Source organism: Pomacea canaliculata, linkage group LG10 (assembly GCF_003073045.1).
Source record: "Pomacea canaliculata isolate SZHN2017 linkage group LG10, ASM307304v1, whole genome shotgun sequence".
Lineage (NCBI taxonomy): Eukaryota > Metazoa > Mollusca > Gastropoda > Architaenioglossa > Ampullariidae > Pomacea > Pomacea canaliculata.
The window spans coordinates 16,786,610-16,800,841 of NC_037599.1; the positions used below are offsets into that span (position 1 = coordinate 16,786,610).

General features: G+C 43.9%; 2 protein-coding genes across 2 annotated transcripts; one reads left to right on the forward strand and one right to left on the reverse strand.

The window, feature by feature from the left end:
- The first annotated feature begins 498 nt into the window (after positions 1 to 498).
- LOC112574343 (tubulin alpha-1B chain-like) lies at positions 499 to 4,474 on the forward strand. The gene is made up of 5 exons (XM_025255359.1): positions 499 to 860; positions 2,057 to 2,279; positions 2,459 to 2,760; positions 3,051 to 3,578; positions 3,712 to 4,474. The coding sequence occupies exons 1-5, from the start codon at positions 858 to 860 to the stop codon at positions 4,012 to 4,014; spliced, it is 1,359 nt and encodes a 452-aa protein (XP_025111144.1). The 5' UTR covers positions 499 to 857; the 3' UTR covers positions 4,015 to 4,474.
- A 3,009-nt stretch (positions 4,475 to 7,483) lies between these two features.
- Positions 7,484 to 12,681, reverse strand: LOC112574286. The gene is made up of 4 exons (XM_025255268.1): positions 12,233 to 12,681; positions 8,892 to 9,009; positions 8,473 to 8,588; positions 7,484 to 7,784 (listed from the first exon to the last, which is right to left on the reverse strand). The coding sequence occupies exons 1-4, from the start codon at positions 12,282 to 12,284 to the stop codon at positions 7,702 to 7,704; spliced, it is 369 nt and encodes a 122-aa protein (XP_025111053.1). The 5' UTR covers positions 12,285 to 12,681; the 3' UTR covers positions 7,484 to 7,701.
- Between the last annotated feature and the right edge of the window lie 1,551 nt (positions 12,682 to 14,232).

Genomic DNA, 14,232 nt, shown 5'->3' on the forward strand with positions numbered 1-14,232 from the left:
GGCGAGGCCAACGGTGGAGTAACAATAAGCTGACGTCAGCCGCTGGCCTCTCGCTGGGTCTAGTTGCACGCTGTTGTTTACTATTTATGTGTAAGAAACGTATGTTTCTGTGTGATCACTCTATGCTTTAATCCTAAATTGTATAAGCATCAATCCTGCATAAAAATGATAAACATAATAAACATATATACAAGAAAAGGACTTGTTTAAACGGGGTAGGCGTGCGTTTACATATGTTAATCCACCTTTTCCTGTTTACAGAGGCAGCGCAAAGAGGCGCAGAGGTCGAAGGTCAGCAGACACCCTTGAAGTCTGCGTGTTGCGTCTGGTCGGTCATTCGGTCATTCCAGCCACGTCAGCTCCTCCAGGAGTCAGAGAGCAAGCAGACCCACGACTCCAGGGCGAGCAACAAACACCACTGAGCTGCAGACGATCGCATTATGGCGAGGGGATGGGAGGTGTTTGGGGAGGAAGGGGAGATGTAGGTCCGACAACTTGCGTCTCAGACTCGCGGACGAAACAACCAGCTGCAGCATCGAAAAACGCTCCTCGCGCGACGCACGCACGATGCAGCAGGCGTTCGGCCGAGCTCGTTCAAAGCCGTGCGGCACGCCGACTCCACCATTTTCTAGCAACCGAACGTAATTACCTCCTCCCCTAACCTCCCCATCCCCCTCTCTGCTTTCCCTCATCGTCCCTCCCAGCCTCCCTCTTCTCATTTTATAAATTATCCTTCCTGGTGCGCTCCCAGACACACACTCTCACTCGCTGCTGGAAACATCGCTTCCGCCTGAGCGAGGAAATCTGCTGCGTAAAACCTTCTCTTCGTCATCACCCTCCACATCTGCTTCCTCATCATGGTGAGTACTCGATGTGGATGCTGTCAAAGATGATGTTGATAATTCCTGCTGTCCAGCTCACACACAATCGCAATCATCCCCACCGCAGAGCATCCTTTATCGATTTCAATGGCTGCCGCATCTTCTGGCCTGTCGCCGGATTAGTCCTCTAGGAATGTGCTTGTCGACGAAATATTCCTCCTGGCATTCTTGCCAGCTGATGAAGGAACAGAAGAGAGGGAGGGTAGGGTCTTTTGTAATTTCGTTAGCCATGGAATGAGTCTTTAAGAGGTTGGAGCAGAAATTGGGTGAATTGCTGTCTTGCGAGGGAGTCAGTGGAGGAGTCTGAATCATTTATGTTAATACTCAGACTGGAGCCTGGTGTCTCAGTGCTCAAATTTCGAGTTTTTGAGTGAAGAGTTTAACTGTCTGAAGCAATCGGATGATTGTTTTAATCTACACAGTGGCGATAATGATGTCACTCATTTTCGACTCACTCTTTCGCTTGCTCGCTTTCTTTCCAGCTTGATCATCAGGTAGCTGAATTTTGTAAAGCTTTCATATTTACATATACTTTAATAAAAACACATCTATCTTCTATTCCACCCGATGACGTGAGTCTCTGTCACAGATATCAGTGCCAATCGTCCTTATCTTTTTTTATTGATTACTCTTCTTTCAACACCGACGACTGACCAGCTCGTCAGTGCGATATTCGTAAATTCACTCACCATAGGTATCAACCTTCAGTCGTTTGTTTCTGGATGATGCGTGTTCACTGTGATGCTCATACACACACGCTCTCTCTCTCTCATCCGCTCACCCATTCGATCGATCACTCATTCACTCACACGTCCATTAGCTGTGAGCTGCGACTCATTACACCATAGGCAGCTTTTCTTCCTGAAATCCATTCTGTTCTCAAAATATTCATGTATGATAAACAAGAACGTTAAGTTACTTCACATATTCTTCCATACTGATTTATCATAGGACAAGAAACCAAGGCATCCTGATTTCCGCATAACACTAGGAGACGATAATCAGAACAGAACACTGTGAGTTATCTCCCTTTCACTTACTGTGGTTTTTAGTTCCCCCACATCACCCACCGCCCTCTCCTTCACTCCCTTATTTTAAATGTATTTCTCGTGATAATTCTTTATCGCTGTTTTTCTGTCGATTCATTTTGTTCCTGAACTCACGACCTGCGCTAGCGTGAATGCATCTCTATCCACGTGGGGCAAGCTGGCGTACAGATCGGCAATGCATGCTGGGAGTTGTATTGCCTGGAGCACTGCATCCAGCCCGACGGCCAGATGCCCTCCGACACCACCATCGGAGGCTGCGATGACTCTTTCAACACTTTCTTCAGCGAGACCAGCGCCGGCAAGCACGTGCCACGAGCTGTTTTCGTCGACCTGGAGCCCACCGTCGTCGGTGAGTCGAGCTCAGCACTGTTGATAGGTTGAGCCCACGTTCTAATTTCTACTGAGACTTTAAAGACGTATGGAAAATGAAAAAAGTTTCTGGCTCAAGCAGAAATATTTTGTACATTTGAAACATTAAAGAAACATCACGTTTATACGAAATTTATTAAAGTTTTCACCTGGTCTCAGATGAGGTGCGAGGTGGTCCCTACCGTCAGCTCTTCCACCCGGAACAGCTGGTGACAGGTAAAGAGGACGCCGCCAACAACTATGCTCGCGGCCACTACACCGTCGGCAAAGAGATCGTCGACCTCGTCCTCGACCGCATCCGCAAGCTGGCTGACCAGTGCACGGGGCTGCAGGGCTTCCTCATCTTCCACTCCTTCGGTGGAGGCACCGGCTCTGGCTTCACCTCGCTCCTGATGGAGAGGCTGTCCGTGGACTATGGCAAGAAGTCCAAGCTGGAGTTCTCCGTCTACCCGGCTCCTCTGGTGAGTTTTGCCGGGTATGCGGGGTTGGTTTTTTTTATTATTATTATTTTGCTCGCCATCCCGTTTATATTAGAAGTCTAGCTTGGTATAGATTCGTGAAGCATGTGAAGGGCGTGTTCATAAGTCTTAAGGGTTTGCTCTCTCATCATTACATTCAAACTCTTACTAAAACGTCGCATGCCTATACTTTTTATTTCATAATAGTAATACTTCAATGACGATTGATATAGTCAACAAAGAATTTTTAAATAGCTATTGGGAACCTTCCTGGAAATATTTCTTGACGACAGGTGTCTACTGCGGTGGTTGAACCTTACAACTCCATCCTGACCACGCACACCACCCTTGAGCACTCCGACTGCGCCTTCATGGTCGACAACGAGGCCATCTACGACATCTGCCGCCGTAACTTGGACATCGAGCGACCCAGCTACACCAACCTCAACCGCCTCATGGCCCAGATCGTGTCCTCCATCACCGCCTCCCTCCGCTTCGACGGCGCCCTCAATGTGGATCTGACGGAGTTCCAGACCAACCTGGTGCCTTACCCCCGCATCCACTTCCCTCTAGCCACCTACGCCCCCGTCATCTCCGCCGAGAAGGCCTACCACGAGCAGCTGACGGTGGCCGAGATCACCAACGCCTGCTTCGAGCCGGCCAATCAGATGGTGAAGTGCGACCCCCGTCACGGCAAGTACATGGCCTGCTGCATGCTGTACCGCGGGGACGTCGTGCCCAAGGATGTCAACGCCGCCATCGCCACCATCAAGACCAAGCGCAGCATCCAGTTCGTGGACTGGTGTCCTACAGGCTTTAAGGTCAGCGAAATTTTACTTGCGTCTCAAAACAAAACTACATTGAAATTGTTTCGTTCTTTAAGTCTTTTGTTGTCGCAGTACTTTGGGCCCAGTACCCGTTACGATGAGTTTAACAAAAACCCAATTCTTTCAGGTGGGCATCAACTACCAGCCTCCTACAGTGGTACCTGGCGGTGACCTGGCCAAGGTGCAGCGTGCCGTGTGCATGTTGAGCAACACCACGGCCATCGCCGAGGCCTGGGCCCGTCTCGACCACAAGTTCGACCTGATGTACGCCAAGCGCGCCTTCGTGCACTGGTACGTGGGTGAGGGCATGGAGGAGGGCGAGTTCTCCGAGGCCCGTGAGGATCTGGCGGCCCTGGAGAAGGACTACGAGGAGGTCGGCATCGACTCCGTGGAGGCTGAACCCGAGAACGAAGAGGGCGAAGAGTACTGAGCAAGAGAGGACATGGGCAAGAAGAGTGTTCACCGACAGAATGGCGAGTTGGTTTAGGTGTACAGGCAGGCAAACCTCTACCCACAAGGGGCTTAATTCTCACCGGATTTGCTCTACCTACAAATGTTATTTATTGCGAAAATCTCTTTTAACTAACAACAGGTTTTCAAACTTTGCATTCGCATTGTTTAAAGCAAATCTCTTAAAAGACCTTTTAAAGGCTTAGCTCGATCAAAAGCAAAAAAAAAAAAATTCACTTTTGCTTGTATACAAACAGTTTAAAGTATTATTCAGCATGTGTTTCTTTTATATTTTGTTGATTATGTTGAATATATTGCCTTTCTATATTTGTTTTAAATTTGAACGCATTTGTGGACTATGTTTACCCAAGAAGTGTTCTCTGATGGTTTTGTTATTACTTATCATTAAAGTTGCACAAATGTGTACTGTGCGGATCTATGAACACTTGTTCTGTATTTTTCCTTTCTCATTCTTTCTCACCTTCATTTTAGATGCAATTATACCTTTACTTACACTCAGAAGCATACAGACAAACAGAAGCATTACTAAAAAGCACGCTTTTCATCGTAAATTATTAAATACCAAATCTGTCATACTCTGTTTAATATTATTTTACTGTATCTACGTAAAGAGATAAAAATAGAAAAATCACTTCTCTAAGTGTACAACATATACATGAATGTCTTCTCACTCATTGTGACACTTCAGGCGAGCAAAGCAAATGAATTACAAACTAATTAGTCTTATGACCCTTTTTAAAAACGAGATAGGAGATGTAAGTTAATAAAAATGAGAAATTAAAATATATGCAGATTCACGAAATATATATCCAGCCACCTCACCACCCACCTCCAACCACTCCTCACTGTCTACAACAAACTCTCAAAGCAAACTTTCTGATATTCACAACTGTCAGAAACAGTTTGTGCTTCACCTACAAGCATTCAACCTAATTATAATTAAATAATTCAAACTCGAAATGAAAACGAGGCTATGTAGTGAGCAGTCACTGACCGCTCTCTCTTCCTACTGTATGGATCCCATGCTCACTCGGGTTGCCTCCGTGCTTCATCGCTAGTCAATGAATGATTAACAAATCACTAAAACAGCGATTAAAAATATATTTGCTCTCAATGGCTTTGAAAGATGCAGAGTCGGGGAGCAAGCTTGTCTGGAAATTGCCATGTTGTTGAAGTCCCACTGAACTCTAGTAAAACTCAAAAGAAGATCCAGATGCAACGATTAGTCCAGGATTATTGTATTATTGTACAAGAAATTATACAATTTTCTTACTGCTATAATAAGAACAACTTAAAAATGGCTGGGTTATCACTGACATTGAATTGTATCCCAGTGATTTATCTCCTCTCGCATTTTTTAATATTATGTCCTTTCATTATGAGTTGAAGAGGAGGGAATCCAGTCAGGCTCTATCACAACCAAGCAGTTCGCCCTGTGAACAGGGGCCACAGACAGAGAAAGAAGAGCGTGCGAGTAATTTGAGAGTTGCGGGTCATCCCATTCCCTTATAATTAAAAAAAAGTATTTACACATTTACACAACTTCGAAAACAAGGTGTTTACAGATTTAACAAAATCAAACAACAGTCAGTGACGTGGAACACATGGCCAACAAGAACCAAACTTCGACTGGCCCAACAAAAGAGAAATGAATCATTTATATCCTAACCCTTCATATACTCAAATGCTTGGTAAGGTGTCTTTTTTTGACAAGGGTTTCAATATATGTTGATCTTTGTTCCATGAGATGTACTTTCAAATGTGCTTTGCTCGACGAATGTACGTGTAGAAGGTGTCCTGTGTCTGACCAGTCTCCTCATCAAGCATCCTTTAGTCCAGGAGCAGACTTGTGGAAGATGTCCTTTGACGAGTATCTCTGTAGGTGACATTTGCTTGATGAGTGTACTTCTTTGATGATTGTCTTGCCACGTGTAAAAGTATTTTGAAAGGAAATAAAGGCAAGTCTGTGCAAGTATTTTTGTGATCTACTTAAAAATGCAATAACTTTTTCATCTCATTCAAAAAGCTAACAACATACAAGCCCTGTGATTGGTGCTGATCACATGTAAGTCAGACAAAAATATCAAACAGAGGCTTCTGGTGATCTTGTGTCGGACCCCTGAATTATGTTATACAAATACATTACACTTATGGGATTTTAGAACAAAGCAATCATCTTTACATGTTAAAAAAAAAAAACGCGCGTGCGCGCTTACTTACACACACAAACACACGTGCACACAGTATAAAAATGATTTTTATATTACAAAATATTTAGACCATCTGCGCCACTCATCCGTCTTACAAGAAATCACCTTTCAGAATGTCTGCACAAAAGAAGAGAGGAAGACAAATGACTTGAAATCAATCTGCAGTTCAACAGCCAGTCACGTGTTCACACCAACAGGCGCGAGGTCTCTAGGTCTCCCTCCCTTTTGTTTTGCTAGGCTGAATTTTCTCGTAAGTACAGTGATACCTCGGTTCTCGAACGCCTTGACTTTCGACCAAATCGGTATTCGACCAGGAAATTCGAGAAAATTTTGTCTTGGAATCCGAACAAATATTTGGAACTCGAACATCCGAACGTCCGAGATGAGCCGAGTTGAGCCGAATGGCGTTCATTCGGCCAAGTGCGCCTTGCTTGCGTCATCAGTGTGAGTGCAGAGAGAGAGAGAGTCATGAAATGTGTGCAAAATGGGCAGAAATCGCAAATTTTGTTGAACAACATCACCCTGATAAAGTGGTAGCAAATAGAGCAGTTAACATTTTAATGACAATGTTATGTCCACTTTCCGCAAAATTTTGGCAAAGGAGAAAAAACAGCACAATTGACAAATTCTTCCTTAAAAAGAAATCAGACAAGCAACTGCAGAGCAAGATTCTGATTCTCCTCAGCAAAAGATACAGAGAACAGAAACACCCAAGAGCAGTTACCTCTGTTATTATTGAAGAGGACTCCCCTTCAAAACAATAACTCCCCTTCCTCCTCCCTCCACATTCATTCCCTCCTGCCATAAAGTTTGGTACAGGTACAGTAAATGAAACACAATTTACTGTACTGTACATTTTTTTGTTTGATTTTTTTGTTTGTTTTAATAAATACACTTTTATTTCTTATTTCTTGTTGAGACTCATGTTTTTCTACATATTATATACAAATTAGGCCAGTAAATAGGCATTTTCTGGGGCTTGGAACGAATTAATCCAGTTTCCATTATTTCCTATGGGTTTCATTGCTTCGGTTCTCGAACAATTTGGTTCTCGACCGTCCTCCCGGAACGAATTATGTTCGAGAACCGAGGTATCACTGTATTTCACAATCATTTCGTGTTAACTATCTCGCCAGAAAGTCGTTGACCTTTCCCCTCCAAGCTTTAAAAGACCCAGCCAAAATTGTCTACAAAATATATTAAATACTTCATTTATAATTTATCGTTTGAAATCGCAAGTCCTTATTCTCCCTCGCCCACTAGAAAACCCTAATCCCCTCGTTACCCATCCCTTGTCATTTCGCAAGTCCCTCACAACACTTGTAGTATCCCAGAATTCTCTCTGTCACCAGGACAGGTCACAGGTTAGGAATGGAGGCGCAGCTGACGTGAGGCTCACATCCATGGTCTTCAGTCGTGAGCTGTGCTCAGTTCGCCTACACATGTCTGCTGGACAAGGCGGCCAGGACGGCAAGAGACAGCACAATCCACGATGTTCGAGACACAAAGGGAGCAGAACCTGCCATAAAAAAAGAGGAACAGGATTCACACATCACTGAAAATAATTACCTTTTAAGGAGGTTTTCAGGACCTGGACACCTGTTATAAGGACCGTTGGAGGACGTTTCCTATTGTGCAGACCAAACTACGTCATCTGTCACTTATATTTCATTTATTATGAACTGAACACGATAATAAAGAAAAAAAATTGCACTCGGGCTAGCCTTTAAGAACTGTTTCTGGTAACAAAAGTCTCTAAAAGAAACAGCTCCTATCCTAACCGGCAAGCTACATCTCATTATTGGCTGGAGGGAGCAGAACTGCATGTTCAAGATATATATAATTATAAAAAAATGTCATTTCAGTATGTTCAAGCGAAATATCTACATTCAGCTGTCCAGGGACGAGTTGACTACTTCTGGACGGCGTAGTAAGCGGTGACAATCGTCAAGGTGGGAATCTTGGAAAAAAAGACCGCCACCTAACCACCACTACCACCACTAACCAAACCCATTCTCTACTACGCAAACCTGCTGGTACACCCCATACCCGGACCTTAAATTCTTCTACTCTTCCATTCTTTCAAGATTCTTTATCGGCTCTAGGAAGAGGAGGAGAAAGAGAAGAAGCAAGAACAACAGCTTTAGCCAGAAAAATTGGTCACGACCAACAAAGGAAGAAATTTATTTCTTACCTCCGCTACTTACATTTCATCCTGTAATCTTGCGTGTCTCTGTTCAAATCAGACTGAGCGTAAGGACGGGTATCCACCGGGCAGCTGTTGATCACATTCCTGTAACACCAGATCTTCGTCTCCATCAACCTGCAGCACGAAGCACAACTTCGAGAACCATCATCACCTGGGCAAACTTACTTTAGAAAGTCGTGTATCTTCACATACATTAAAGGTTTCCCTAAATTACATAAAGTAAATATGACTCAGATGAGGTTTTCACATGAAAACAGAAAGCAAACGTCTCACATAATGTACTCGAATGTGTACCTATTATCCCTATTTTTCAAGTAGAAAATCCCCCATAAGTAAAAATCTTGGTTGTCATCGCCAGTATGTCATCACTGGATACACTTATTCACAACATCTGTCACATTGACTGATTACACGTACTCGCAATATCTGTCAAAGTAGTTGTTGGCATCTGAAGCAGCCTTCACAAACGTTTCTTTACATTGGTCTGCCGCCTCGCAGGTGACACCTACCGTCTCTGGTCTTACAGTCGTCCACACTGCAAAATAAATAAATAACGAATGAACAAAGAACAAGGAAGTGGAGGAGAAAATATGCACAGAGGGCTAAACGAAAAAATGAATGAATGGTCTTGCAGACATTGTGTCAGGTAAGATACACAATTGTACATGATGTACCCCATGTACATGTCCTACAATCAACACCAACCGCCAAGATACGGTGTATAGACTATGCAAGTAAGGGGTGGGGCGAGGTGTGAGGGGGACGAAGATGGAGGGAAAGGGAGGCGCTGGTAAGAAACGGGAGCAGTGTATGTTTACCAGCACGTTCGCAGTTATCTCCCTGTTGTTGAAGCCTGGCGTGTAAACGTAAACAACAGGTTTACAAACCACAGATCCGGCCTGCCTGATACTGCGATATGATAAATGGGTAAAAGTCAAAAAGGGATAAAGAGCAACAGTAAACGATTAAACTTTGCAAATGACTACAGTGACAAATGGCAAATAACAAGTAAAGTCTTTGTTTCAGCTTTGTTTTCTGTAAATTGTTTCGATTTTCTTCTCTCTAAAACTTTATTTGACCGACCGACAAAGAGAGATAGAATATTTAAGATTTGCGTGCTTAGTTTCTGGTTCAAACCTCTTCTCGGGACACTCTGTACATGACACCTCTTCGCAGGGCTGAGCGTCAGGTCTTCTTCGGATACTCCAGTTTCCTTCCCTACTCCCCACCCCCATAGTGTGAAATCTCCTCAAGGTGGAAGCACTTTCCTATTAAACAAACCAACCAGCCTTCGTGATGCCAAAGACTGTATGACATTTTAAAGCCTTTCCTCCCCACGTACCCATCCTACACAGTGCGAAATCACCGAAAAGTAAAAAGGAATTTCTGGCATATCAATAAAAATGACAACTTCTCTTTTTCAATTGCTTTAGCTTTGACACAGTTCATGACCTGACACTTATAAAAAGGTCGACAATACTAGTGACTGGGCGCAGCAACAACTTCAAACACAAGCAATAATCAACAATAATAACAAGACCTGCCAGCGCACGTCACTAAGGAGAGAGTTCAATGCGCAAGAAAACACCATACGACAAAGATACAGCAGACAATTATCAACTACAAATACAAAGGGAGGGGAAGAGGGAGGGGAAGAGAGAGAGAAAGGAGGGGTTTGCTGGTCAAAGCTACCCAACCTCACACCCGCCTTTACAAGCTAGGGTGTGTAGGCGCTGGCCCGTGAGAGACAGAAGGAAGAAAAACACCTTCCATAGGGTGACTCATTGTAGTGACTCCTACAGGACAACAAACCCGCATTTTATTGGTTTATGGCGAAGACACCTGGCGTTGTCCTGTGGACTGTATACCCAGGGGCCAGCTGCACAACACATGTCTACTGTTATGCACAATTTTATAGAAACACAGTGCACAACACAGTTTTAAAACTAAGATTGTTTTAAATAAGATAAAAAAATTTCCCCGTCAGCACAATTTCCGTCTGCAAATGACAAAGTTTGCCTCTTTAAACCAATTTTAGAAACCTGTGCAACGAGCTCCACCAGGACTACACCTTGCAGTCACCTGTCAACCTTCAAGCACCCTTCTCATCTTACATCTAATATATAACTCGCTAAGGTCACTAAGGGTTTAAAAACTACGGAGATAAGGGTTTTATTATTTCCATGCTCTTTTCTAGTCTGCTTCCCCTGACCCATCAGGTGTATGTTATTCAAAATAACTTCAGAAAATACTCAGACACTGATTTTCCCGTTGTTTTAACGACTGGAAATATCATACATCGAAAGTTCCCTTCCTTTGGACTTTTTGATTGTATTAGCAACTTAAAATGACCTGAAACTGTTGACATCGGGACAGGTCTGCACATGCCTTAATTTTTTTATACATCAAAAAAAAAATGTAGACCACTTATCTTCTGAAACTTGCGAACGCTGATTACTGATTATGACTGAACAATTACACTGTAAATATTCTGTGTACAGTCAGAATGACAGGCGCGGGATGGAGATACTTCTAGAGATTTCGGTGATACACTTTGTGTAATATTGCAGCCTCTTTGCAGGTGACTTATTAACAGTCAGCTGCTTTGATATTATACTGAACATTAGGTGCCGGGTGGGTGTAAAATGATAATCGCACCCCTATTATCACCATTCACTTCTGTCCTGGCGCGTGCTTTGAGCGAAAGTATGTTTGACCTGCGGGCTGGGAGGCACATCCTGCTTTTGGAAAAAAGTTAACAGCTTTAGTTGATCTGTAGTTGGCAGTTGAGGTGTAACAACGCCCACACACACCCGTGTCGACATTGTAGTGCGAACTATAGCTAGTGTCAGGGCATGCGAAGGAATAAAACTGAAAGCAAGTTCCGAAAGAACCATGATAACTGCTTTGATATAATTTTATAGTAAAAACACTGAGAAACTGAAACACCGAGATCCTTTCAATCGGACTCCAATGAGTCACCGCATCGACAGCTGCTACCTGTGACACCTAAATGCATTTTGATAAACATGTTTATGTCCACGAACTAACATCAGGTGAGAGGTAAAGTGAAATCGCTTCCCGGTTATACAGGTAAAAGGACAGAAGAGAAAGCAGCTCGTTGCTACACAGTCTTGCTTGACGAGACAAAACCACCTTACCTGTGTCAACAACACACCGACAAATCCATTACCTGCGAAGGTCACACATACCTGTGTGTTTACCTACCGCGTGTTACCTTCCATGTTACACAGGTAACACGCAAAGGTTACCTTACACATTTCTCGTGTTGTCTAGAATTCAGTTTAACTCTGCTATCGCACGCTTGACTGCTCCGACCTGACACAGGTACACGGAGGCGCGTGCCAGGTGTGCGCACACACCTATCAACAATGAGCCGCCAGTCAGCAGCACCTTTGAAATTCTAAACATCTAAAGCAGCGACTTCGTATGAAGTGGAAGGAAATCAAAACAAAACCACTTAAAACAATACACAGATTCCAAAACAGTTGCAAAGGAAAACAATTAATTATTCCCACAAACAACAAAGCGCAGACTGAGAAGTCAAGGATGTCGGTCAGTTTATTTCGCGGTGTTCACTCGGTGTAGTTCCGTGAACAGTTCAACCCAATACAAACATTCATGTTCGCAGTCTACGCACCTGTACAGGTAAATAGACTGACAACGACTGAAGGTAGGTTTAAACAAAGCTCTGACCTAACGGTAAACAAGAGAAAAGTTTAAAGAAAAAGACTTACCTGTAAGCAGTTGAACCGTAACCACAGCGAGCAGGTACGTAGCCAGCGCCATATTTTACCTGACGGGGGACGGGGACGGTTGTGACTGCGTATGTAGGTCACTGGAAGGACTGACACCGAAAACAGCGTCGGCGATATCTGTTATTAATAACTCCTGGGTCGTGTAGGTTTGAAGTCGATGCAGTGGGAGATGATTGCGAAAATCCAGATCGAGAGCACTCCACTCGGAGGTTTATTTACTGCTTCTGTTGCCAAACGTAAACAGCCGGTAATATGGGATTTACCTCCTCTTGTCTCTCGAGCAAGCGAAGGAGACTCTCCACGGCTGTCAACCCTTCAGGGTCAACCCGTCTCCTTTGTTGCCCCCCACACACAGACAACCGTCGTGTGACGTAGCCAGGTACGAGGACTGGTTATAGCATTATGAGTTAATCATTGGCCAAGGTAAGTTGGTGTTTTACACCGCGTGAGAAGCTAAGGCAAGGCAGTCAGCCCTGTAAACAGATGCCACATGCAGAGAAAGAACAGTCTGCCCGAGACGAGAGCTGAACCCACGACAGCCAACCTTCAATGTATTGGTGACAGGCGTTAACCGTTGCCAAGGTGGGAGGAGCGAAGTGATGCTCTGCTGGTTTTGTTGTTGTTATGTTTGTTTTGTTTTTGTTTGTTTTGGGTTGTTGATTTTTTTTGTCTTTTTTTGTTTGTTTTTTGTTTTTGTAAGCGATGGCTGATGCTTGGACATTATACCTGGCTGCTCTGAAACAGACAGCCGAGTGATTAAGATCATGACCCTTGAACCCGGAGGCGCACCGTTTTGATACCGTGTGGAGCGGGAGGGCAGGAAACGTCTCTAAGTCCACCCAGTTGTCTGGAACGGGTACCTGACTCAATAAAAGGTTAGAAAAAGGTAAAGCAGCGAAAAGGTACCCCTTCCCCTCACAAAAATCTGACCCCGGGGAATGACTGATCTCTAACACCTCACACACACACACACTCGACATACACACACAACGACCTAAAAAGAAGTTGGGAGATAATTTCATCTGTTACGTGACTGCTCATGATTCATGTAAATTTAATACATAAAGTCTGTTGTTGTCCCAGTTGTTAGCACAGTCACTACATCATGCCGACAGCCTCCTTATGATGGAATGTGTTGCGCTGGTCAATCAGCGGTGCGTTGTGTTTAAACACACATTCCGATTTTAATATGCCATAAAACGAATCATTAACATGTTTTTTAAGTTATAAAATGTTTTGTTGCTAACTATATCTGCCATCAGATCACCTGGATAAATATATAGACATCAGAAGCAGTGAAAGTGACAGAAGAGATTTATTATGGAAGCCGCACTTTGATGACCGCCATAAAGACACGCCGCACATAGGAATCCCCTCGTTATCTCTCTTCTTTTGAATTACTGTCATAAAGACGACTGGTGCCATCGGGAACGATCTTCGTTTCTCGCCAATTCTCTCTTCTTTACCAGATATTTCCTCCCTTTCCCTCTTTCCTAGCGGCGGTCCGATGGCGCAACGGTTAGTCAACATTACAGTGAGGGTTGGCTGTCCCGGGTTCAGATCTCGTCTCGGGCACGCTGTTCTTTTTCTCTTCAAGTGACATCAGTTTACAGGGCTGGCTGCTTTGCTAGTTCATCTTGTTTTCTTGCAACAAATCTGCTAGAAAGAGGTACATAAAATACAAATTTCGAAAAAATCGTAGTCGTCTGTACAGCCAGATTCTACCGTCAAGTGACCTGTGAGAAGCCATGGGTAGGACAGCAGTTATCTTTCGACTAGCGACCAACATGACTAGCACCGACCCTGGGTTGGAAGTAAAGTAGCAAGCTTTGAATGAGAAATTATTGTTGTCACCGTGTGCCTGTGTGTGTGTGTCTTACTGCCCTCTGACCCCGGGGCTAATTTACGGATTATCATGGGTGACATTAAAATACGTGTTGTTGAAACATAAAGAACTTTACATATCGCAATTCAGGTGT

Excerpts from the sequence above, each read along its gene's own strand:
- LOC112574343 (XM_025255359.1), top strand. Across the intron at positions 2,280-2,458 it reads CCTGGAGCCCACCGTCGTCG|ATGAGGTGCGAGGTGGTCCC; the intron begins GTGAGTCGAGCT and ends ACCTGGTCTCAG. Across the intron at positions 3,579-3,711 it reads GGTGTCCTACAGGCTTTAAG|GTGGGCATCAACTACCAGCC; the intron begins GTCAGCGAAATT and ends CAATTCTTTCAG.
- LOC112574286 (XM_025255268.1), bottom strand. The coding sequence starts at position 12,284 with ATGGCGCTGGCTACGTACCTGCTCGCTGTGGTTACGGTTCAACTGCTT. Across the intron at positions 9,010-12,232 it reads TACGGTTCAACTGCTTACAG|TGTGGACGACTGTAAGACCA; the intron begins GTAAGTCTTTTT and ends TTTATTTTGCAG. Across the intron at positions 7,785-8,472 it reads GCAAGATTACAGGATGAAAT|GTTCTGCTCCCTTTGTGTCT; the intron begins GTAAGTAGCGGA and ends TTTTTATGGCAG.